This window comes from Falco punctatus (assembly GCF_963210335.1).
Source record: "Falco punctatus genome assembly, chromosome: 2".
Taxonomy (NCBI): domain Eukaryota; kingdom Metazoa; phylum Chordata; class Aves; order Falconiformes; family Falconidae; genus Falco; species Falco punctatus.
In genome coordinates, this window is record NC_137581.1 from 112,931,085 (window position 1) to 112,957,034 (window position 25,950).

Below are 25,950 nucleotides of genomic sequence, written 5' to 3' on the forward strand. Positions count from 1 at the left end.
TTACCTGTGTCAAACCCAAAACTTGGCACAATGTCCACCGTTCCATGAAAGGCTCCAGCCCATGCTGAGGTAGCGCTGGTGACAGCAGCGGGATCCGTCTTTGTCACGTCACACTGGGGAGCAGGAATCCTGGCTGCACGGACTGAAGGCATCAGCAGGGACCCATACCGGGGGTCACGGTGTGAGCTGGGATGGTGATGGTGCATGTGTGGATGAGGGTGATGGCGATGCATGTACACGTCATGCATGTGTGCATACGAAGGGCTCACCTGAGATGCTAAAGGATAATGCCAGGATTCAGATGCAGCAGGGGGAGGAGGTGGGGCAGTCTGATGAAGGCCGTGTCCTGGCCAGCTGCTGGGATCTGGTGTTGGGAAGGTGCCTGGTGCAGTAACGGGGAAATCGGGGTGTACTCCACTTAAGCATGGTGGAGGGGGAGGCTGGTAAGAGCTGGTCCAAAATGAAGCTGGGAAACTGCTCCTTTGGCTTGAAATTGTTGAGCTTTCTGTAGAGAGGAGAGAAACGAAGTATGACTGAAGCTGAACAACAAATGTAATGACAAAAAACCCATAATGGTTTTCTACTCTCTGAAATTTGTAACACTGAACTCAAGCTTCCTCAGCAATTACAGACTGACAGAGCAGCTGAGGTAGGAGGGAACCTCTTGAGATCATCTAGTCCAACCCTTGTGCTCAAGCGGGATCAGCTGGAGCAGGTTGCCCAGGACCAGTAGATTTTGGCTGAGATCCAATCCCCACAACCTCTCTGGGCAACCTGTTCCAGTGTTTAGCAACCCTCAACAATTTAAATTAAAAGAAAGAAAAGCGTTTTCTTGTGTTCGGGCAGAATTTCCTCTCTTCTAATTCACGCCTGTTGCCTCTCCTGTCAGCAAGCATTGCTGAGGAGAGCCTGGCTCCCACATCTTCATTCCCTCCCATCAGGTATTTACACATATTGGTAAGATCCTCCCCAAGAAGACTTCTTCAGGCTGAGTCGTCACAGGTCTCTCAGGACCCGGGTACAGGAATCATGAGGAGAAGCTAACTCCTGACCAGAGCAGACCACACCATTTGGGAAGGCAGCTGTTGTGGCTGTCAGTGCCTCTGAGGACAGAGAAGCAGATCACAATGCAGAACAGGAGACATTTTGCTAAAGGAAGAATACCAGATCTTCTCAAACCAACTGCATGCTTTGATGGGATAAAGGTCGTATCTAATGCATCTTATGTTAATCACTTATAAAATATATCATGTTGCCCTGTACCCAGGAGGATCAGACAAGCAGAAATTTCTACGTAACTGAAAGAGGTTTTTGTCCAAGTAAAAGACTCGCTGCTCCTTACAGCTAGGGCTCAACTTACATTATAATGGATTCTACCTCTACATTACAAAATCACATTCTAAAAATTCCTCTTTTGAAGGAGCAGTTAAGTGTTCTTGATGTGTAGGGAAGTACTAGCACCTCCATTCTCCCAATCCTCTTGCCAGCTCATGTTTGAAAGTACTGCTTCATGCAGTATGTCTCAGCTCAAAAAGCGGGTTTTTTTGGTCAAAGATGGAAACACAAAAATACAGGACTTCACCTCTGATTAAAGAACAGTCATAATAATAGCCTACAGAGAAATAAATCCAGGGAAGTTTAGTATTTGATGAGGCAAGGAATCCTCTCTTCCTCATATAACATTTACCATTTTTATTTTTTTCTAAATGACCTTTTGTTTTACTTTGTTGAATAAGCAGCTGGAATAAGACTTGGGTGAAGACACCATTGAGAATGAACTGATTCTTCAAACGGTCCTGCCTCTGAACTTTGTTTACACAAAAATATTTTGGAAACAAGAACTGTAAAAGAATTTTCTGACTGCATCACAAGCACACTCATGTATCTGTTTTAAAATCCATTAAAATCACAGAAATTTTTCCTTGCCTCAATTAGCTTTGGTTTAGGAAGTTTATTGAGCCTGATTAAATTCTGATATTGGAAATAAACTTCACAAACACACTACGGAGAAACATAGAGAACTGCTTCAGAGGCTGCAAGCTTATCTAGCGAACTGTACTCCAATACGGCTATCTTCAAAAGGCTGCGCTTTTTTAGCAACATATTTCTATTGCAATTCATGCTAGAAGACTGGACAGAGCTTCAAGCATATTACAGAAGCCTGAGCACCCCTCCAAAATTAGTATTGTTCCTTGTTCATAAATTGTTCCATGTTCAAAAGGATTAGGCCAAGATGGAGAACGCACATGTCTTACAGTGTTGGCAGCGGGGCTGGCAAAAAAAAGCAAAACCAACCTGCTTCATGTGCAGCCTGTTGTTTTCTTCGTTGCTTAACAGAGGAGCACAGCTTGACAGTGCACTGCCAGTATTCTGGAAAATGAACCTCTGTAATCGGGAGTCTTTGGAACCTATCCGGCTGTTATCTGCACGGCAAAGCCCTAAATCCAAGCCATGTCACTTCAAAAAAGCACAGAAAACCACAAAGCATCTGCAGGACAACTTTTGTACAAGGAGAGAGCACTTCAAACCACTGGATGTGCCAATATGAATTCGTCCCAGACTGCAGAACAGCTTGGCTTTGCCCATCATGCAGAAGGTCTAGGCCACAGAGAGCATGTTGTTTGGTCACCTCTGTTTTTCAAACCTGTGCACATTCCCCAAAGCCATTACCACCGCCAGAAACTGCCAATGAGACACTACGGAGTAACTGCAGAGGCCGGCCTCACCGGCCAAGGTCAAGTCATGTCACTGGAGGGACAGGGTCTATCCAAGTTATGTGAACATGCAAGGAAAGTTCATCCACCCTGAACGCTCACAGAGGATGCTACCAAGTATGCAGCAATACCAACAAGAACCATCCCCATGTTGAACCACAGCCCTCGACCACCACATATCTCCACGGTGTTTGAAGGGTCTCCTTTCCTTCCCACCTTTCAAACAGCAAGCACAACCAATTATCTTTACAGACGGCATCATGTCAGACACCTGGCCTCCGTGGGAGATGGCAACGGAGAAACAGCCATTTCAGCACTGTGCTTAAGTAAAAAAAAAACCAATAAAAAAATCTGAGTAGCTTCCACCAGCTTTCAGGAGGGGGGAAGGAGGAATTTAACAAAAATTGTCTGCCAAGAAAGACACTACAGTTACCACGATTTCCTATTCTAAGTGCAGGGAGGCAGGGAAATGGCAGCATCTCAAATACCACGAAGTGGTGACTAATGCGAATGTTCATGGTGGCTGGCCAACACGCACTGAAACCATGCCAAAGCCCGCATGCTGTAAAGAAGACAATGTATGGAATTTTCTGTAGTGCAACATTACTTCTCAGTTAAGGCAGGAGGAAAAAGAAAAGGAAAAAAAAAAAAAAAAAAGAAAAACCCCAAAATCTAGGAAAGAAAAAGCCCCAACACTTTCAGCTAGGAAACACATGCTGATAAAAATACTGTTAAGGTAACATCAGCTTCAAGATATCATTAGTTTCATTAGCCCTTGCAAGAGATTTCAGGTAAAGATTTCAAGTAGCTACACCTACAATTCAATATTCAAAGTTTGTGTTACTGCAACACGTTGCAGGTAGCTGTATTTTATAAAAAGTCAGTTTCAAAGTTAATTTTAACCAGTATTTTCAACACAGAACAGACAAAAACTTGCTCTTCTCAGGACAACAGGTTCTATTGTCTGTATTTCTATTATTTTCTGTAAACAAAATCCCTCTTCAAAACAAAAAAAAAAACAATATCACCTTAATGATGAAATTACAGTTTGCTCTTCCATCAGCGCACTAAAAACCCCTACAACAACGAAAAAAGCCAAAACCATTACTAACCCCTCCTTTCAGGTAAAGGAGAAATAACAGTGAGCTGAGTAGCCAGTCCTGCCCACACACTTTCCGTTTAAATCCCTGTATCTTGCAAAACAGCTACTGCAAACGCAACAACTTTTTTTAATTTTTTTTAAATTTATCTTTGAGTAATTTATTGACATAAATTCCAACTGCCCATGAAGGTTATTTACAAAAGATCTTCAAGCTCATGCTGTTTTAACTTCTTTAGGTAATGGGATACAAATTCATACCCATTTGCTGTAACCGAGCATCTTTGACAACTGTACATGAACCAGAAGACCAAGGTGTTAGCATCGTCCCTTCCCCACTTTTTTCCAAGCAGGCACGTTTCAGAAACTCGTTTGGGCCTGAAAACTCTCGCCAGCTTCTCCTCTCTGGAGAAGCAAACACCTTCAGCTTTCTCAGCATCCACAGTGCAGAACCAAGCGGCCCTGCCCAGCAGCCTCCCCAGGGGTTTTCACACTGCTTCAGCAGGTGCAGTGACGGCAGAGGGCATATCCCCTTACTTTATTCCCAGAAGATGTTCGGGACATGCAGACCTCCGTTCCCTGCCGAGGGTACGGGCCACGGCGGGTCAGGAGGCAGCATGGCCGAACAACCCTTACGCCAGGCCACCGTGTCCCCAGCAGAGCCCCTGGGGAGGGCTGTGCAATCCCGTGGGGAGCCAGGGGACAAGCGGCAGGGAATGTCGGAGGCCAAAGAGGAGACACCCCACCCCACCCACGGTACGTCTCTGGGCTCGGTGAGGAGGGCTCGCTGTAGGCATGAGGTCTCTGGGGACCGCCTTGATCCCATCTCTGAAACATTTATAGCCTGTCTGGACCGTTTATAAATGCCCCAGTCTCCTTTTTAGTAAGCATAGGTTCAATCCTGCTCTCAGTCGAGTCAACGGAAAATTTCCTATTAACATTAATGGTCCCGGCTCAAGCCATAAATTCCTCTAGCTCCCTAGCCACTTGTGCTGACCTTTGCTTAAACTTCCTCGGATTTGTCATCATCCTTCTGGAAAGCAAGTCCTTCTGTGCTATTTTTCGCTTCACAGTAGTTTCCAAAAATCCTGCCTGTCTCTTATCTGTGATGTTCATCAACACACTCTCACCTCAGCATCGCTGACTATGACACCACCCCCACCCCACGCCCCAAGGATCCGACCCTACAAGGATCCCCGCGGTATCCCTCTCACTCCACCCGATGCAATGTCATTGCTCACGACACTTAGTTTCTGTCCCTTTGCCAGTCCACACAAAGAAACAATGCAGCTGTGGATCTGAAGAACTACCCGGACTGCCACATTCAACAAAATGGAAATAGCATCCTACCAGCAGGCTTTCTCGTCACCGGTTCTGAAATTTTATCTGTAAGGTCTGCCTAGCACGTCTGCCAAGATCTGCTCTTCGTTACGTTGGTTAGATGCGTAAGAAGACACAAGCGTTACGGCAGTACGCAAATGCCTCGCAGTACCTACCACGTTTCTACTCTCTGCTCGGAAGCAGAGTAACACCATCCCCATTTCACACGTGGGAAGCCAGTAACCAGCTGCTTCTCCCCCGCGAGCTCTGCCCATGGGCGGGCTGCAACGCGCCGCGCCACATGGCTGCAGCCACGTGGACCAGGGCTTGCACCCCAGCCTCTTCCAGCCTGTGCTGGCTCCTCCCCACCTGGAAAGCAGCCTTAGATGAATCTTAATCACCTGGCAGAGTCACTCGAGAAGGCTGCATGGGTCTCCTCACGTCCAAGGCCAGCATCCCAAACAGCTTTGCTCTTGCCTCACAGGCCAAGTTTCACACTTGGAGCTTAAAAATAAGCCTCCAACCTTGCAGCAGGCGTTTGCGAAGCCATGTGAGCTCTGCCCCGTTCCTTCCAGACCTTGGCAGGGCCGCGGGCTATGGCAAGAGAGGGAGACGCCTGCTTCTTCCATGCCTTTGGGACCTTTCTCCCCCTTTAACACTTCAGCTCGCTCAACCCCAAGAAGCTCCTCGGTTCTTTCAAATTTGAGGGGGATTTTTCCACCTCCACAGAGGAGCAAAATTTCAGCTGCAATGCAATGTGCGTTACCATGACACGGACAGAGTAAGCCACACCACAGAAGGCGAGTTACTGCTCCTCTTACCTCTCCACAGAGGACTTAGCCCTGCCTTGCTCTTGGTAAGGGCAGTTTCTGGATTGAAGCTACTGGCTTGGCTCAAAGCTCTTGAGAAGTGTTCATCCACTACCGAACCAATGTCTCCCTGGAAGTAAGTGAAAAGGACGCAGCGAGAGTTAAGGTACTCCATCTCAGCAGGCTGGTCTTTCTCATCCTCCTCTTGCTTGCTGGGAAGGGTCACTTCCAGAGACTCCTGCATCTTGTTGTATACAGCTAACTTCTTCTGGGATTAAAAACAAAACAAACAAGAGATGTATCACTGATGGCATTCGGTGCAAGCTCAACATCTGGTTTCCTTAAAGAAAAATAACTGAATACGTTAAATATTCATTTCGTAACGATAGCTAGAACCCAGGGATATTCTGCACCGCCATTTCACAAAGAAGAGATTACCAGCCCCCCACAGAGATTTTATTCCTCACATACAGATGGACCTGCTTCTCTGCCACGTTTCACAATCACAATTTACCAGCAACAGCTTCCATTCAATACCTTCAAAAGAAAACAGACAAGCTCTAACAATTCACTCCTGACTCCCAACTGGAAAGGATACTCCCGCTAGTAAAGCCTACAGGGGTCGAGTCCAGCCCTGTGGAAAGGTGGCCAGATACGCAACGCCTGCATTTCACCCGCGTAGCTGTACGTGCACCAGGCTTTGCCAGCTGCACTCCCCCCACCGAGAGCACACAGCCCTCCCCACCCCACACATCCACTCGCTGCTGAAGGCGTAAAGATGGGAGAATCTGGTGCTTCCTGAAAAATTTTCCACTGTATTATCAACATTCGCAAAATCCATACATTCTCATTCCCTGCCAAGAAAATTTGTATCATAGGAAGCTACACCTTAGGGTGGCGACTGCGGTTTGGGGTGGAGTGGGGGGTGTTGAGGGGTTTTTTTTGTTTGGTTGGTTTGGGGTGTTTTGTTGTTGTTGTTTTGGGGTGGTTTTCTTTTATTTTTTTCCCCTTTTCCTTTTTCTTTAGATTTTCTAAACAAGAGCTTCTGGAAAAAAAGGACAAAAACTCAAGTCATAAAAAAGTAAACATGTGATCTGGGGGAAGAGGGGAATTGACAAGTCTGCAAACATATGCAAAAAAATCCACCCCAAACCAAAAACAGAGAAGCATATAAAAAAATAAAACCCGCACAAGCCATCTGTGAATGGCTATTTCAAAATCTTCTCTCTCTCTCTCTCAAATCAAACCTGAATGTCAAAATAAATGTGTGTGAAGATCCATTTTGCATGGAACATATTTTTCAGATGTTCCACTTTACAACTGTTTTCACAGAAAAAAAAAAAATCTCCCCGCAACAGTCAAGCTGCAGGAATCCTCGTTTTTAGCTCACTAGCCACTTCCACAGCTGACTTTATGCATAAGCAGCTTCAGGAACCCCGAAACAACGACAGCACATATGTCGAAGTATTTCATAGCTTTTCTATAGAATTACTTATCTTACACAACTTATTACTGAAGTTTGACTTATCTTTTATGGTTGGCTTAGCAACACTTTAGCGCCATCAGATTCTCTTTAGGTTTATGGCTTTTTTCCCTTTTTCCAAAGTTGTTCTATAGAAAAAGTTAAACAACTACACAGTCTATAACGTTCCATTTATAACTAAATACACTTGTCCAATTTAGAAATAATTTAAAGTCTTTTTCAGATCTTGTATATCATCAATGTATTTACATCTAGTGCTTTCTAAAATTGTATAAGCCGATACAAATTCTCTCATTGTAACACAAAAATGATACTCTGGGGCTAAAACTTAATTATGATTATTTAATAAATACAACCCGTAAAAAATAACTATTGGCAAGTGGAATTAAAACCTATAATACTAAATGCTCATAGCAACTAAGCAATATTGCAGTAGGTTGATAAACATAAAACAGCTCAGTAACACCTTTAATTCCGATGCTGTTGCATGAACTGCAATGAGGGATGTAAGTAATTTTATTTTACAACCTGGGATATCCAGACAATAGTCTGGAATTCAGGTGAACCTGTGCTTCACAAAGCAAGTTATACCATGGCTTTGCTTAGCACAGTCTTATTTATTTACTTACGGGTTTATCCCAAGATCCTATAAAATATAAAGAAAAACTGTGAGATTCATTTTAAAGAAAAAAGCGAAGAACCAAAGACGGAAACAGCAAATTAACACAGTTTAGTAGAAACTAAAATTGTCAAAATGAAACATATAGTCTGAGGCTCTGAAACACATTTTCACAAACACAGAATTCTGGCTGACCTATACTTTTTTGGTAAATGCTTTTTGCCTTCTATGAACAAAGCAGCAAACAAAAAGTCTCCTTGTAGTTCTTCCGAAATGCTTACTAAGATAGCACTCACAGTGAACTTCACAGAACGATGAGACCTCAAGACAGAAATGGTTGTAACAACACTGCATATACAGAAGACATGCATTAGAAATCTGTGACACATCTACCTTAGTGCCTCGCTCATTCTTAAAGGTACACCATAACCCAGTCCCTCTTACAAATGCAAGACCAGTACCTGAGGAGGGTGGGGTTTTTTTTCATTTTTGCTTTTGGTTGGATTTTGTTCTTTTAAGTAGAGACAAAGTACGAAAGAGATCCTTTACAGAAGTCTAAATACACATTGATCTACCACATCTCAGTCGCAGTGTATACGCTTGAATACATGCAACACTTTAAAAGTTGACTTCGATCACAGGTACACTATTTGCATTTCTACTGCAAATATGCAAACAGATATACAAGCATGCAATTATATACAGAAACACACCGTTTAATACAGCCCCTGGCTTGACTTTGTTATCAGGAAGGAAGTCTTTCAATGTTCCTATACAAAGATTGGGAGCTCAGGAAATTAAAACTTATCTCCAGAGTCGCTTCTCAGTGCAGGAATGTCCCCCCTTCCACAGCCTAAGAATCTAATTCATTTTCCATTTCAACTCTCTTCCCTCTCCTCCAGTCCATGGGTAGTCATTGCAAGATACTCTGAGCAACTGCTGCTTTTGAGAACCCCAAATCTGATATTTTTTTTTTTTTAATGTAAAAAAACATGACAGTACTGATGGATACATACAAGGCCTCGCGTATGGACTGAAGTTATTTGTAGTGAAAAGATGTGTTTTGAGGACAGTTTTTTGCAAAGGATGACAGTTCTAAATTATCTCTTTTAAAAAAAAACAAACAAACCCAGCCTCAAGCCTGTGATCAGACACAGTTCTAATAAACTTGTATTTCAGGATGAAATTATCAGCCTGTAATTACAGAACTCTTTAAATAAGAGACTACAGCAAGACAGAGTGACTCAGTAAGTTTTCCCTGTATGCAATGTATATACATCCCTTCCACTGTATACATCCTTTAACGTTTTTCTCCCCCTCCACTCCCTTAAACACCCTGTCTGCACCCAAATTCCGTGTTACTTGTTCTGACCTTACTTTTCATAGCATTTCTGACTGCACTTGCGTGAGTGGAAAAGTACATGAGATCATCAAGTGCTAAATGCAAGATCAAGGTCTAAATGAATTTGTCCCACCATAAGGGGTGTGGGGGGTGGGGGGGGTGGCTTGAACAACCTACTCCCACCCCCCACCTCCCAGAAAAACCCTGGTTAGGTCTCTGATGAAACTGCGCTAGCCCAGATTATTTACTTTGTTTTTCATAAGAATAGTTCTGGCATATATTTAAGTAGCCAAAGCACCTGTAAGATCTTATGAAGAGTATTTCCTGACCAAACACAGTGTGATTTCGTGCCTATGTTCAGATCACCAATACTTTAATATATTCATGAAATCCACCTCTCCCTTCCTTACAAACTAGAGACTGACATTAAGCAGCCTCCAGAAAACAAAACAAACACCCAAAAGCTCATTTTGGCCAAGACCCAGAATACAGAATTAATAGTCAGCTTAGTGTACTGGGAAATAGGGAAATTCAGCGTCTATAGCACCTGATGCCAGCTTAAGAGAACAGACTTCAGTTCACGGCTGAAGGATGAGCGGTACAACCTCTGAGTAAATAGTGCTGCACACCATGGGCTGAATTCGGCTTAAACCAACGCTACTTTTGTTATTTCATATATTCACAAACAGGGTCTTGCAAAGAGAATTTAAACTCTTAACCACAAGCTGTCTAACAAAAGGAAACTAAAGGTCAATAGCAAATCACCACTAATACGGGAATATTAAAGAGAAGGTTTACGCTGGCTAAGCATCATCCTGTCCTTTGGAGAAAATCTGACCACTTCTAGACCAAGAAAGCATGTGGTCCAAAATCTCACACAACCCCCCCTCTCAAAGATTCCTGTTATTTTCTTACATAGCCTATCCAGAACCAAGCAAAACGGTTCCCATGCAGTGAAATTCTGGCCACATTAAAGCCAATGGCAAAAGTCCAACTGACTTCAAGGGTCCCGGATCTCACCCAGGGTGTCTGGTAAAAATGTCAGAACATTCCTCTTCACAAATTGAAAAAAATTCACTTCCAGCTGAAACCAGCTAGTAGGCAGCAAAACAGAAAAACAACCAAGCAGAGCTGAGAACAGAAAAAGTTTCAGTTTCACCAAGTTCGAATCGAAAATTCAGGCCAGCTCTGATTTTTCATATAAGCTGGTTGCCTATTCCTACAGCTCCTCATCTCCACACATGCCATTACACAGCACATGGTCCTTTACGCTCCCAAGCATGAAAGTGTGGTGTGCCTGTGGCCACCTGTTACAGATTTTCCATTATGAGGGAAAGAACAGGAACGAAAAAGAAAGAATAACTACGCTGAGGAAACGCTATATGACCCTATCCTGAGAAAAAGGCTGTCATTTGACATAAGCTTCTGCGAAGGAATTTCAGCAACAAACTCGAGGCAAATCACGGACAGTCCTCCATTTGTGGAGCTGTCTGCCAAGCAGGCTCCCACTGATAACACAGAACGTATTCAAGGAAGGAGACAATTTCAAGCAATCAGGGCACCGAACGCTGGGCCTGAAAGCAGTATTGACGGCATGGCCTGAAAGCATGAAATGCTCACTGCTCCCCTCGCAAATGAGCAAGGCAAGAGCAAAGCCACACGCTCGCTTTCAGGTAAGCCACTGGATTTGCAGCAGCAGAGCCTGGGGCTCCTGCTATGCGCTGCCGATGGAGGGAAGCAGTGGAAAAAGAATGAATTTCTACTTCTTTTGCTGTACATCTAAACAGAGGTGTACCATTCAAGTCCAAAGCTCTATTTTTATGCAGATGATGATCAAATAAAGAGTTTTGTCCCAGTCAGAACGACAAAGTAAAGCAAGCCAATTTTTTTAAATCAGCAGCATCTCATGGGATTAAACAAAACAAACCAACAAAAGCCCCCCACACAAGGCAAGACTTAATCTGGGGTTTGCATCCTGTAATTCTGAGAGTAGCCTTTAAAGGCGAGTTACGTAGGTCTGATTCAGCTACCAGCAAAGTCAGCAGTAAGGCAAACATCAGGCTTCAGAAGAAGTCTTGGGAAAGCATCTGAACTACAGAAAGTGAATGCGAAGCTCTCTTCTGCTGTGTTAGCTACGTGGACTGCCGCACAGTAAAAGCAGGATAATAAACTCGTCCTCAAAGTTGTGAGCATGTGATACACAGAATTGTACTGAAAAACTAAGTTACAGCACGTGAATTAGGGTTTAGCTACAGCCAGCTGACACGACGTTAAACATGACTTGCCCTTGTCTGCAATGTTGTTAGTTTGGAAGGAAGAGTTGAGTTAGTGACCTAATTTTCTAATGAAGACAAGCCCTTATCTGGAAAAAGTCTGTCTACAGCACTGCCAGCAGAAAGTCTGCCTTGAGCACATCACAACTCTTCATGCAAGACTTGATTTAGCAAGGATGGTGTTGGCTTAGCTCTCTACCTCTACATACCATGGAGAAATTCCAAAACTACCATTTACTGTAACTTCCCATCTCAAAGGTCTTAAGCTCAGCTGTTAGTGAGCCAGGGTGAATCCTACCTTAACCTCAGCTCTGCCGCTTGCTATACCTAGGCTGCCAGGGCACGGCAAGCCATCACAGCGTTCCGTGCACGCCAGGAATACAGTGGGATTCTTCAGCAATTAGGTGTTTCCAGAGTCTCTTCAAATGAGCAGCTCCGTTACACCCATTCCTCTCACCCAGCCCACGGGAAAGCCAAACTCCTGCAAAGCCCCTCAGGAAAGCGTACGATGCAAAGCGGCTGAGTTTCACCATTCTGCAGTGCTCTGCCCTCACGCCGGCACGGCTCCTCACCACGCACAGCAACACATTTGTGTTGCAACACCGGCACACGCTCGCTCTGTCTTTTGGCAAAGGAATATGGAAACCCCGATTTATCTGTAGAATTAGGGCCACACCCCATTTTCATCAGCACCTTCTGGCATTGTACGAGCACGTGTATATACATACTCCGCTCACTGCCCTCCAGCAAACACCCTAGACTGCAGCAATCTCAAAGATCTAAGGTGCTAAGCCTCCACTCCCATTAACATTCAATAGGAATTCAGGCTTCAGTCCATTAAGTGCTTTTAAAAAAAATCCCACCGAAATTAATTTGCCAGCAAGTCCTTTCTTGGCTAAGGATTGGTGAAAGCTAAGCTTCCAGAAATCCTGCATTTCTGTGCAAGGCAAAAATCAGTCCTGCGCTGAAAACTACAGATACAGAGATGTAGGAGTAACTTTAGAGCGGGGTAACTTTTAAAAAGGCATGATGGACCAGCCCCTATAAAAAAATATATTAATTAATATTAATAAGTGTCATTCCTGCAAAACCCAGATGCATGCTAGTCCGTCATTTAAAAGCAATCCGAGACCTGTTATTTAAAAAAAATAAAATAAATACGGAGAAGACCATTCAACCCTTTCACTGCAGTGGCATAATATCAGCTGCGTGCTGGAGACGCTTCTCCTGACCCACGTATGCAGTACGCAACCTATAGAAACACGATGAGGTCAGCTCTCCAGATAGACACCATGGCCCAGAATTTGAGCCTATACATCTGCAACGGCAGCTCCACAGCTAAGGAGCTTGCTCTGCTCTTTAAATGGGACAAAACTGATACCAAAAACCGGCATAACAACAACACAGTTGTTGCAGATTTATTAAAAATACCTACAAAGATGCACAAGCTTTAGCGAGAGTCACAGACCTTCATCTCCTCGCACTGAGGAGAGAAGGAAAGCCAACAGGAGCACAGCACAGAGGAGCTTTCTCTCTCAGAAAACAAACTAGGTACCGAAAAGACAACAGCGTAGCACATTGATACTGAAAAAAGCTTCCATGGAGTCCTTGGATATTTTAAGGGTGAGCTCCACTTTATCAGATCCAATACAGAGCTTTAGTTTTAAGATATCCCACTAATTCATCTTCCCTCGCTGTTATTTTTAAACCACAGTTTTTAATTCTGGCAAAGAAGAACATACTTTAAAACGGTCATGATCCTCACAAAGAGCGCAGGAGCATTTTACATGTTGAACGCATGTGTAAGAAGAAACAAAAACCTGGCAACAGTTTCTTCACCCTTCTTTCTTACCTTCTGCACCAGTCGATTAAATGTCCCCTGACAGGCTAATTCTAAAGAAACAGACACTTGCCCAATGTCATGCTTTACGCAAAAAAAAAAAATCTTTCCATTACGACTACAGATACATGAGGAGTTAATTCTGTTTACTTTTTTATTATTATTTAAAAAACATTGGATTCAGAGAAAATACATGCACTGCTCTGAAGTTCGCAGCTGTTGGAACTAGAGGGTGCAACATTCTTAGTTCGGCAACAACAGCTCCGTTTTTCAGGCTGACATTTGACTAGTTTGCAAAGACCTGCCAGCTCCATTATATTTCAGGAAAACTGGTGCAAGCAGGATGAACTGAAAGAAATTGTCAATAACATGTTGGATATAGCAAGGTTTAGAATGTTTTTTGGTGGAAAGGGGATATATGGTGCTGGCCACAACTCACGAGCTGTATTGGCTCAACAGAGCTACCTATGTTCCCTGCCTTGCTATCTACCTCCACTTTTCTCAAGCAGCACAGCCCACAAGAACTCAGTTTATTTAAAATAAAATTTCAAGAAACTTTGGCACTCGTTAGGGTGCCTCTGGGACATTTCATATACGGTGCTGCTTTCAGCTGATGGAGAAACTTCATGATTCTGTTTAAAAATAAAAAGCAATTGCACTTGAGCGTGACACAGCTGCTAACGCGTTTAATAGATTTTTCACATAGGATGTGTTCTACACTCCAGATCTGGAAGACAAATACAGCTGATCACCTACCGAATTAAATGCCAAAAAGTTCACTGAAGTTTCAAGTACAGTTTTCTACTTCTAGGTCTCTTAGTCAAAGAGTCAAGATATTCGGGATTATTTATTGACTTTCCCTCCAAGTCACGCAGGCTAACAACTGGAGCTCCAGATATTCAAACACAAAGTTTGTAGCTAAAATTACTGAATAGATGGAAGGTTCTGCAAGCTGTGACCTAGATTAGAGAAGGAGTAATAACGAAGGCATGCTGCGACAGACGAAACCCACAAGTTTTCCAGAGCTCGCATTTACGCTGAACAACGTGAGCAACCTGGACAAGTTCGCTGGGGTATCGTTTCTGCAGCGGGCTCCCTCTCTCAACAATAAAGAAAAGTCACAGTAACATGCGACAGGAATTTTAATGTTTTAGCCCATATTCGTGTCTCCCAGGCAAGTTGATATTAGGGGTCACTTCCCATGTACGGAGAAAACAATCTTCATGGATAATAATGATAAAACCTTATGGAATGCAGCAACAACCAAAAAATGTATTCTCAGATGACTACATTAGGGCCAAGTCAATATTAGTCCCACTTCACCCACGCACTGCATAGTCTAAAAATGCTGTCAGCCTGATAAGAATTTCCTGATTCACTTTTTTTTTAAAAAAAAAAAAAAACAACCAACCACAACCAACAAACATCTGATCACCAAATTCAGCTGGATACTCGCCGGAGCCGATCTTGCAGGAGAGCCGGGGTGCGCGGTGCCGTGCGCCCCCCGTCCGTGGGGAGCAGCGGGGGTCCCCCCCCGCCGGCGGGCGGAGGTTGCGCCCCTGTGCGCGCCCGCGGAGCGCACCGCACCGGCGGGCGACAAAGCGGGGGAGCTCGTTCAAGTACGGAGCGACGGCGCAGAGAGAAGGGGGGAAGAAAGCAAGAAAGAACTTTCTCCCCCGTCCCCTCTCCAGCCCAGCAAGCCAAGATCCACCCCACAAATACATGCGTTTGGGGGGGAAATATTTTTCTTTTTTTAAAAAATAAGGTCTTACCAGGCTCCGCTGGCCTGGGACACCCTCAGCAGCTCCCCGCATTTCCAAATCAGGCCGGGGGCTGCACGGCGCATCGCTGGCTGGCCGGGGCGGAGACCTCCGCCCCGGCCAGCCAGCGATGCGCCGTGCAGCCCGCTAAGGGAGGAGGGGGGGGGGTGTCCCCCAAAAGCGCCCTCACCTCCCAGCCCGCCCCACCGCCCCGCCTTGCGCGGTCCCCCGCGCACCCCTTCCCTCCCCGCGGCTCACCTGCGGGCATCCCGCCGCGGGCGCGGCCGCAGCGCCGGCCAGATAGCGGGGCGCCCCGCACGCCGCCGGGGCGGGCTGCTGCATGGCCACGTCCGAGCAGCTCATGGCCGCGGCCGCCCCGCGCCGCCACCGCCGCCTCCCCCTGCAGCTGCTGCTGCTTCTTCTTCTTCTCCTTCTTCTTCCTTCTCCTCCTCCTCCTCCGCGCAGGGCGGCCGCGGCGGGGCGCCGCGCAGCACCGGCTGCCAGCGCATCTTCAGCGGCCGCCGCGCCCCGCGCCCGCACTTATAGCGCGGCGGCGGCAGCGCGGGGCGCCCCGGCGGCGGCGGCAACAGCGGGGCCGGGGGGGGGCGGGGACCGGGACCGCGCCCCGCCCGCCCCCCCCCCCCACCTCCCCGCCCGGCGGCTCCGCGGCCGCGCAGCACCTGCCCCCAGCCCGCCCGGCGCTGCGCTGCGCTCCCGGGCAGCCTCCCCCCCCACCCCCCCGGCGCGTTTATGTATTTATTCGCTTTTGGTGCGAGTCCCCCCCGCTCGCTGCCGGGGGGCGGGGGTCGGTCGGCGGGGAGCGCGGCCAGGCTCCAGCAGCGAGGCCGCCAGTGTCACCTGCAGCGGCGGGGACTCACCCTGGGAATTCATCTGAGAGGAAGGAGAAACCCGCTGGTCCCACAGGAGCTGGCAGGTTGGATGCATTCTCCACCAGACAGGCTGGGAAGGTTTGCTTCCCTCCCCACATTCAATCCACAATGCTGAAGAAATAATAATAATAAAAAAATATATATACACACACACACCCCCAAATCAATTAAGTGCACTGCTCTATTTGAAAAGCACATGGAAAACCAGGATCTGGTTGTAATGGCTCCAGTCCCACTCAAACACGCTCGTGGCCTAACTCTGGGTGCACATTTTTGCCAGCGAGCTGCCCTGCTGCAGCCCCGGACCCGCAGGCTTTCAATACCATTCCACACATGGAAAAGAACTGGGCATATGGCTCGTCAGCATCACCCCAGCTCACCAGCCTGGGGATTCCTACATTCGTTTGCTCTTGTTTGCTTTTGCTTGGCCTAAAATGAATTTTTTCAACTTTCTTTTTCACAAAATTTGAAGGTTATCTCCATTTAATAGTGGCCAAAAATTGAAGCCTTCAATCAAAAACTCTAAATTTATCCTCTCTCTTTCTCTGTATATATACACACACAGGCATCTCCTTGGCCAGAACAGTTAGATGAATACATAAGGTTAAAATAGCTCTGTCTGACCCCAGTAGGATTCCCTGTTTATAGAAAGCATTTCTCCAAAACATTCAACTGCAATACTTTGAAAAAAGATCCAATTTCCTGCAGGCACGTTTTTGGTTGTTTTTTTTGTTGTTGTTTGTTTTGTTAGGGTTTTTTGTTTTGTTTTTTTTTTTTGCTTGTGTTTTTTTTTTTTTTTAAAAAAGTTTTGGGTATACAGATTTTAAGGTAGCTATATACTTTTTTAATAGCACTCTGGTAATTTGTTCCTGTTGCATTTTATGTATCTACCTAAATGCATTCAGCCTGAAGTGTTAACCTCCGCAGCCACTCAGAAGTTTCCACGGGGGCACTGCACACATACAGCACACACTTTGCTAAACCAAACGTATGGGCTTCTGAACAGTTTCTTCAGGGAAATAGAAAATCCGAGTGCTGACTGCTATCTACAAATCTCTGCTCGATCTGGGCCCTATTAATTTCAGAAATCTCTTTCCCCTCATTTCCTACTGCAACAAGAAGCCTAAGGCAGGAACGTTATCCCGACAGCGACGTCCGCGGGAGCCAGAGGCCGTCAGTCGGCAATAACAAGCACCACCTTCTGAAGTTCGCTGTTCCTGGACACGCGCCTGATCCTGACCTGGAGGTTTTTACCGCTAGCGTACGGCTGGGCTGCCTTCAGGCATTCCTCTGGCCGCCCCGTCTGCTGGCACCCGGCCTCCTCACATTTGGACAACTGGCTGCTATCCACCCACGCAGATCCTCTCAGGGAAGCAGTGCTGCTCGCTGCAGAGGATTGTGAAACATGTTTCCTGTTTCAGGGAAGATGTTGTTTAGCACCGTTCTGTCAGAGGTAAAATGCTTTCAGATGCAACGGCGATGCAGCCTGATGGTAGTTTATTAAAAAGGAATAAAACACAAGGGCAACACAACACCCTCCTATGCTTAATAACAGTAACAAAACAAGTCTGTAAAATCACAAATAGGAACAAGTTCTTTCAATATTGATGGATTTTAGGAGAAAATCCACTATCGGGCCTTAAAGCAGAACCAGATCAAAGTAGAAAATGATTTATCATCTACTACGCTAACACAATACATTGAGGTGGGAGTACATTAGCAATCATTTTACACTCAAGTACGTGAGGCACTTGCAGGAGATACATAGATGCGCTAACATAGATACCACTGTTTTCCACAGGGTGCCAAAACGCGCTGGTACTCATTTAGCACACATTCCTTATTAACACGTCCTGCCACGATTCCCAAGAGATGCCTTTGGGCATGATACAGTGGCATGATACGTCATGTCAAAAAGCAGAACAGGATCATTATCAGGCAGATGTTTGACGTGATGCATCATGTCAGGCAGCCAGCGGCAGGCAGCCATCGCTCAGAAGCATTCTGACGCGATAGAGTGTGCCAATGTTGTAGCACAAACCCAGCACGTTCCAAAAATAAGGACAAATTCACCTCTGGCATAAGCAGAAGTAACTGCAGTGACTTCACTAGATTTGCATCTGCTTATGTCAACAGTGAGTTTGGCCCGTAATCTGGAATTTATATAAAAAAGTGGTAAGCGGCTGGGTTTTCAGACATTTGTTATATTGCTTTCTATTCCCAGCATTCAAGCATCATAAGACAGTTGGGGTAAAACTGCCACCTTTCTCAATTCTTTCCCCTACACCCCACAAGAAGCAGCATCAAGTTTCCATTTTTAGCAGCGTAACGATACCTCAGAGTACATAAAGTGTCACTCTTCCCAGAAGCATGGGAAAATGTGAATTTGGGGATTTCACAAGGAACAGGAATTTAAAAAAAAAAAAAAAAAAAAAAAAAGAATGAAAAGGAGGAGAGAGAATCTCTGCTTTCTGCCTCCATACCATTTCACAGCAGTAGCTTCAAGTGCTAGGTGCACAAGGACAGCAGCAAACTGTAAATTTTCAGTGGCAATTAGAGTAAAAGAATGGCATAGAAAGCAGCCAGGATGAAATATGAGATCTGATAAGATTTGGAGATTTCTTAAAAGGCACTGTAATTTATTGTTGTCCCCTTTCATCACTCTGGAATGAAGAGCACAGCTTGCTAAGGCAGATGCCTCACACTGAAAAAAGGAAAGGAGGGGAACAGGCTAAGGTATGACTGGTACGAGGTCTTTACAGAAGAGAAACACCCCAGCTTTCTGTGACAGTCTGTTTCTTTAATGAGGAAAAGAACCAACGGGCTGCATTTTAATTAAAGTTCATTCATCTTTGTTGTGTATTCTAGCTTCTTAAATCCATCAGGCTACACTGATTCTTAGACGAGCTTAGCTTCAGCGATGCTAAGGGCAACCGTAGGAAATAAGACCAGAAAAACCCTGAGAGAGCACTAGGTGAGCACCACAGCCAAACGTGACTTGGTACAGCAGTTTTGTGGGTTATAACATCAAGCGAACGCGACTTGTGTGTTCTGGAGGAGAGAGGTAACAACGGGGTGGAAACTGCCTGCACAGGCTCTTCAAGAATTCATTTGTTTGTTTTGAGATGAACTTTTCCTGATGGAGTTGGGGGTGCTTGCCACTTCCACAGATCAGAAAATTTACGTAGAGGTCTGAATAAATGCTGGAAAACAGTTGCAAGCCTTCCAAACCTTTTGAACAATAACAACAAGAAGTCAGGGTCCTCCCCCTCCCTTCTCACCACTATGCAACTGCTTCCAAATATTTCTTTGGGGAGACGACTCTGTACAGTTAGCAGTTCCACAGAGATTAAAACAAACAAGTCCTCTCCTTTACCCATCCCCTCCCTCCCCCTGCCTCCTTGTTTCACTCTCTGATGGCATTCTATAAGTATTTAAATCATTGGAAACCACACCCTAGCTAGCTGTGGCTAATATTTACAGGCAAAGCCCCTTGGCTTTGCTGTTACGGTCTGCTCAACAGCCAAAAATGCAACACATTAGTTTTTCCTAAACAAGGAGACCAAATCTGAAGATATGCACGGCATCCCAAGGAAATAAACACCAGGCGTTATCTATGCCTTATATATAAAGGAATAGGAAGGGTAAAAATAACGTTTGCTCACAACTGCCTTGGGAATTCTCTGATGAGATGGACAAAAAAAATAAATCTTTAAGTAGTCAATTTTAATGAAACAGCATTTTTGTGGAGATGACGAACACCCTTTAAAGCAAATTAGGTTTCTGGTGGAATTTGCCACACAAATGTCTAAAGATTTCTCGCTAACTTACATGACGCTGGGTAACCTCACTAGGGAGTTCAGCTTGACCTGGGGACTGAAGGGCTGCTAAGCGCGTTCTTGTAAAGCTGCAGTGCCATCACCACCATGATCTACGCTTCCAGCTGGTACAGTGCAAGTTCCAGAAACGCAGCAGGCAACAGAGAGCTCCAACTCCTGCATTGAGCTCAGGCTCTCCCCACTCCTCAGGGAAGGTGCACAAGACAGAGACAGGCAGCCTGCCTTCATTCCTGAAGAAAAGGAATGGAAACATTCACAGACCACCCCAAACATCTGAGGAGGGGGAAAAAGATGAGAGCTATTTCCTTTCCTGAGGACAAGATAAGAGTTTCTCTCCATACAGACTTAAATTGCTCTAATTTGAAACAATACAGAAATTGAAGGGTTGGGTGTTTGGGAAGGAAAGCAGCATTCCCGTTTACAATGCCGTTTTCATTCATACAGCACCTTGGGGGTATAGGAAACAGGCTCAACGCTTCCCTTATACACACAGCAATTACACACTCGCCACGGAGGTTTTGACCCCTCTGAAACAGGAGGCAGCAGCTCACCTGTGGCAAGTATGTTACCCTTAGATTTTAGGATCTCGATGCAAATGCGATGAAATACAGCAAAACAGTGGCCAAAGTTAAGGTCACGAGATGCTCAGCAACTTCTCCATATGATGCAAGGATCTGGATTCCTCTCTAGCCATCTCCTTCATATTTTGTAATACAAGCAAAGCTGTAGTGCCGATTGCAGCAAGGACCTTTCTTCAAGCCACTAACAGCTTTCACATCTCATGCCTATAATCTTCAGCAAATAGATCAAGGACTGTTATTCATTTTAATGCCTAAATGCATTATATTTATTCTTGTTATAATGTTTTCTGTTACCACAGAAAATGTTTGGCTCCCAGAGAAAAAGAGGGAATGTTGTCAAAAATCTAAATTCTTCCTTGAAACGCAAACATTTTTAATAGCTTTAATGGAAGATATGCGTTGGAATCCAAGGGCACAGTCTGGCACTAAAATCCTCCATCTATATTGGAATTTTTCACCATGTCTTTTTCATAATATATTATTAAACATGTTTCCATCTCAGCAGTTGAATTTTGGGGCCCTGTTGCATCTGAGAGGGAAGTGCAAAGCAGCTGGGGAGTAACTGTAAAGAAGCAGCAGAAAACAATTGAAACATTCAGATGTTGGAGGATGCCTTTCTTCTCCATCATCCCCCTTACGGAAAAAAAAAAAGCACATTGGGGTGCTCTTTCAAACTTCTAGTTGGTAGAGAAGCAGCAGCTGGCCCAACACAGGGTATCTTCAATGCTGTTCCCAGTTACCCCAAAGGTTTCCTTGGTCCCTAACTGGCCACAGTTTGAGCACAGACCCACTCCCTGGTCCCCCTGTGAATCACTGGGGCTGCAGCCAAAGCAGTGAGCATGGAACGATTCAGGATGAAGCCCAGCAGCTCCTGGCAACTGGAAAACCTGGGACAATATGGAATTGTTGCTCTGCAGACTGGGGACCAGTGACTGGTTCGTGAGCACTGACTGACACTTCACTCTGAAATCAGTCTTGTTGTCATCAGCATAGCTGCTCACAGAACATGACAGTGGTCTTCCAGTCTGATATGCCACCTGTAACTGCTGGACGGCACGCATACGAACACCTTTTTTGATGAATTAGCCAGAACATGATATAGAGCATCTGCCAGTTTTATGCAGCTGGGGGCAAAGCTGACAATGCCTGGTCTGGCATGAAGCCCGTAGCAAAACATTACCCCAGCAGTTCATTTAGATCAAATCTGAACCAGCAAAGTGAGTTTGTAGCAGACTATGTTTGCATCAGCTAACTGCCAAGGGTTTGATCCAGTGTAACAAATCCTAAGGTAGGGCTAAGACTTCTGATGACACTTAAGCCATAATTGCTATTAAAGACAAAATAATCTCTTTGCTTACCTTTGCTTTCCCTTGTGTCAGTGCAGACATGTACGTCTGTAAGGTTAATAGGACAGAGGCACCAGTGTGAGCTAGGTCTAAGTAAAATAATGATCAGTTTTATCTTGGATTAATTCTTAGTTTAAAAAAACAACAACACCCCAATCTTGCAATCTGACTTCTCCACAGCCAAACGATGTCTAGATTTTCTACAGCCATCCCTTCTGGCATAGCTAATGTTTGCCTCCCCCTGTCCCGAGTCTTGCAATTTTGATGTTGCAATCTGCAGAAAAACAGGAATAATTTTACTCTCCTGCTTCACCCTCAGACTTCTATCACAGTCATACAGTTTTGTCACCAAACATGGCAAATCCATGTTTCCCAGGAAGGGAATGTCAGCTATCTTCTTGTGAAACAAAGGAATTGCAGTCCTGCATGCAGTTGAACTGCACTCACTTTAATTCCTCCTTTCACTCTGCTTGACAGAAGTGATTTCTCTATTAATTTAGCTAATTAACACTCCTTATGTTTTATTAGGTATGATTAGTGACTATAGGAGCGTTTGATGAAGACTCTTGCTTGCAGAAATGGGGCAATGCAAGTCCTTTCTTTGACTTAAATGACAGAAAGCCTTAACTACGAGAAAAACTGCCATATTTTTAACACTATACACCATTTCCCAACTCTAAATATATATGTTAAATGGCAGTGAAAAGTTATTAATCTAACAATTGCTTGGGGTTTTTTTTACTCCTTTTGCCAAGAATGTATATTAGAGTAACAATGTAACTTTCTCCTATACTAGATTATCACAACAGTAAAGTCTGTCAGCATTTCCAAGTTTCTTTTCCTATTGCTCTTGTGATATCATTATCATAGGCTTTTCATTAGCTGTTATTTGCTCATCAAAAGAACCTGTGGTAAAGGAAATGGCTAGAAAAACATTTCCAGATTATCATCAGTCTCTTGGTAAAAAAATAAAATAAAATAAAAATGCAGCTATCAATAACACTTAGCCAGCTCTTCCCAGTTGTCTATGGCATCATTCCTTCCCCATCACAAAAGCAGAATACTCTGTATGAGTGGGAAAGCAAGTCATTAATTCTTAGTGGATTAATATTTGTATAGTAAAATGCATAAAATATTTATATATACATGTACTAATTTCCACAATGACAGTGTGAGCTATCACTGCTATTTCTTTTAGAGCTGGAGATACAGAGACCGTGGGCTTAATCAGCTCAAGATGATGGCCAGAATTTTTGCCATTCAGACATAGACTTAAGTCATGCAGCTTGTTTAGTCTTCTCCAGGGAGCAAAATTCATTGACATGGTTATTCCGCACTCCACGGGCATCTCTGTGCTATTGGATGCGATTGCCTTAATGAGAAAGGAGGTCTTTAAATGAGCAGAACAAGCATCCTGGAAAGTCTGGAAAAAGCAGCTTAAAGTATACTGCTCACAGTGATGATTCTTCACTTCCCAGAAAGCCAGAGGATGGCAGAAATTCAGTAGAATAGCTTTTGCTTGCACCAAAACTAAAGCTAACTACTGAACAGAGGTAATATTCCCAAAGTCAGGGATAAGAGAGCTGAAGATTAAGCTCCATCTTTTTCTCCCATAACAGAATTTTCTCACCCAGTAAACAGTTGTTACCCATATACACACCCATGCATTATCCTTAGTATCTAAAAGAAATACTGTGCTTCTGCTTTAAAAGTACATACAACGTATAATGCATTTCAGTTTTTTGGAGGAGGTGGGTCCAACACAACAGTACTCAGTGTTGTATTTCATTCATGTTAGCTTTTCTGAAAAAAAAATAATAAAAATGCTTTCTTCTAAACTCATCTTTCATATTTCAAAGTGAGACAGAAAATCGTCACCTCTGGCAAGGTACATTTCTGTTAAACAAGCCCCACAGGCTAACAACAGCAGCATAGCTACTATAGCTTGCTATGAATAAAAAAAAATTACTTTTCGAAGTGTATCAGCACCATAGTTCCCATGAAAACCATTAGTTTTGATGAGGGGTTGAGATTTTCTTGTTTTTTTTTTTTTTTTTTTTAAGCTTGCAGCAATAAATTAGAAAGATAGAAAGGAGTTAACAACACTAAGACTAAACCAGAGCATTTGAATGGCACACTAGAGTTTATTTCAGAGGCATCTATAATTTCAGTAAAGCATACTGGGGGGTCTCTTTGCAGAAACGTAGTCTCAAAGCCTTTAATTTTGTGAAGTACTAATTGCCTTCCAAATAAGAGAAGGCTACACCACTGGAGAAGAAGCCATGCCCTTTCACTGCAAGCAGCTTCTTCTTTGCAGGCCTCTCTCTGAAGTATTAAACAGCTACATTTTTGATGGCTATTGCACTCGCATCCCAAACCCAACAAGCAAGTGAGCAGCAAAGAGAAGTTGCTCACCTGTTCTTGAAACTCTTGCAGAGAAACCCCAAGAAACAACGTGAGCAGGATACACAGGCAGCGATGGAGAAACATTTCCTCTCTGGGGCCAGAGAGCACCGCAACACCCCTCGCTGACAGCATTTTCCTTGAAAGCGGAATAGAAGCACATTTGTCTCCTCTGTCCTTCCACATCTAAGCCCTGGGGTCCAGGTCTGCTGCCATAACTCCAAGTCAGAGGTGGCAAAGCCCTTTCACTTCGTCTAAAGGCGACTATTTCTTCCACTAACAGCATCTGCATATTCCCAATCAGGGAACACTTGTAATAAGCAGCAGCATCTGAGAAAGGTGGGCTGTAGAGTCCTAATTAAACAGCAACTGACATATCGCTTTTCAAACTAAACATCCAACTGGGATGCTCAATCTAGCACACATGGTTTGTAAACAACCGAACAGAGCACTCCATAGAGCAGCCCTACACACTCCTACCACAAAATGCTGCAGAGGCTCCCTTCGCCCTTGTAACAAATGATCTAACGATTCTCAGGAGGAGGAAATGAGGCTGATTTGTAGCTCCCTTCAATAGGCTAACCCAGTTAAGCAAGACTTCTTAATTGCCTGCTCTTTATTATTTAATGCATAAGAAGGCTAAAAAAAAAAAAAATATCCTTAGGGCCAGATCCCAAAAAGGTATTTAGGTATCTAAGCAGGCAGCTAGGCAGAATTTAGCTGCAATTACAAACAGTGACACTAAAAACCTCTGCTCAGCTGTTGCCCAGCTCTGAAGGCTCTTAAACCTAAGTAGGTACCTATTTCAGTTTTAAAGTTCTCCAGGTGCCTAGCATTCAGCTTCTGCACGTGCCAAGAAACACTTCATTCCTGACAGTGCCGAGGAAGCTCGTGCCGGCCCAGTGCTGAGCCTCTCGAGAGCTGGGGGAAACCTGAGAGGTTTCAGCCACGATGAACGATAGAAGTCTGGTGGACAGAAGCATCTGAAAGCCTGCCTATATCTCTTGAACGGGTTCTAAATAAGGTCATCCTAATTATAAATGATAATCTGGTGAGCAAACAGGATTGCTTAAGGACATGTTAGGCATCCAGCAGTTACATGACAGGAAGCGATACAGCAGAGAGTCAGTCCCAATGCTCTCCAAAACATTCAGATTGCAAATTATGAAGGATGAATGAGCTGGGTACCTCGCCCATAGCAAGGCAAGAAACATGCTTTTTAGAACCCTGCACTGTCTCCCTTCAGGCCAAAGTGTGAAGATTGGTCCTTTAAGTTCTGTGGGACCCAGGTCAGACTAACATTTGAAGCTCATCTGCTGTAGCATCTGAAAGCCTCTGTAGCCTTTCCCCACTTAGAGTCCTGTCAGAAACATGGAGGGGGAGACAGGAATGAGAGTGGGAGCACTTTGTCCCCTCTACTCACACATCCCATCAGTGGTTTTATATATAGACCATTTGAAAAACCTCGCTTTCCCAAAGAATGGCATTTGTGCCATGCAATTTAGATATCGCCATTTTGAGAATGTTTGTTGTTCTCTTTTTCCGCATATAGTCTTGCTCTCATTGATATCTGCTTGAGAGGGATGGGGCACTCTCAGGAGAGCGTTTGGGACTGAGCTATGTTCCACATAC

General features: G+C 44.5%; 1 protein-coding gene and 1 long non-coding RNA gene across 6 annotated transcripts in view; one reads left to right on the top strand and one right to left on the bottom strand.

The window, feature by feature from the left end:
* The window catches only part of VGLL3 (vestigial like family member 3), a 28,441-nt gene extending 12,615 nt beyond the window's left edge, over positions 1–15,826 (bottom strand). The window contains exons 1-3 of one of the 4 annotated variants that reach the window (XM_080374665.1): positions 15,518–15,826; positions 5,955–6,207; positions 270–505 (exon numbers count right to left, since the gene is read on the bottom strand). In XM_080374665.1, the coding sequence (XP_080230791.1) occupies positions 270–505; positions 5,955–6,207; positions 15,518–15,622 (594 nt within the window). In that variant the 5' untranslated portion in view covers positions 15,623–15,826. Of the gene's footprint in view, positions 1–4; positions 506–5,954; positions 6,211–11,957; positions 15,263–15,517 lie in introns of those variants that run through there. The other 3 variants (XM_080374664.1, XM_080374667.1, XM_080374666.1) reach the window with 3 other exon arrangements.
* An 87-nt stretch (positions 15,827–15,913) lies between these two features.
* LOC308058619 overlaps positions 15,914–25,950 on the top strand; it is a 42,794-nt gene continuing 32,757 nt past the window's right edge. The window contains exon 1 of one of the 2 annotated variants that reach the window (XR_013925914.1): positions 15,914–25,607. This is a non-coding gene — a long non-coding RNA (uncharacterized lncRNA). The remainder of the gene's footprint in view (positions 25,608–25,950) is intronic. The other variant, XR_013925915.1, reaches the window with a different exon arrangement.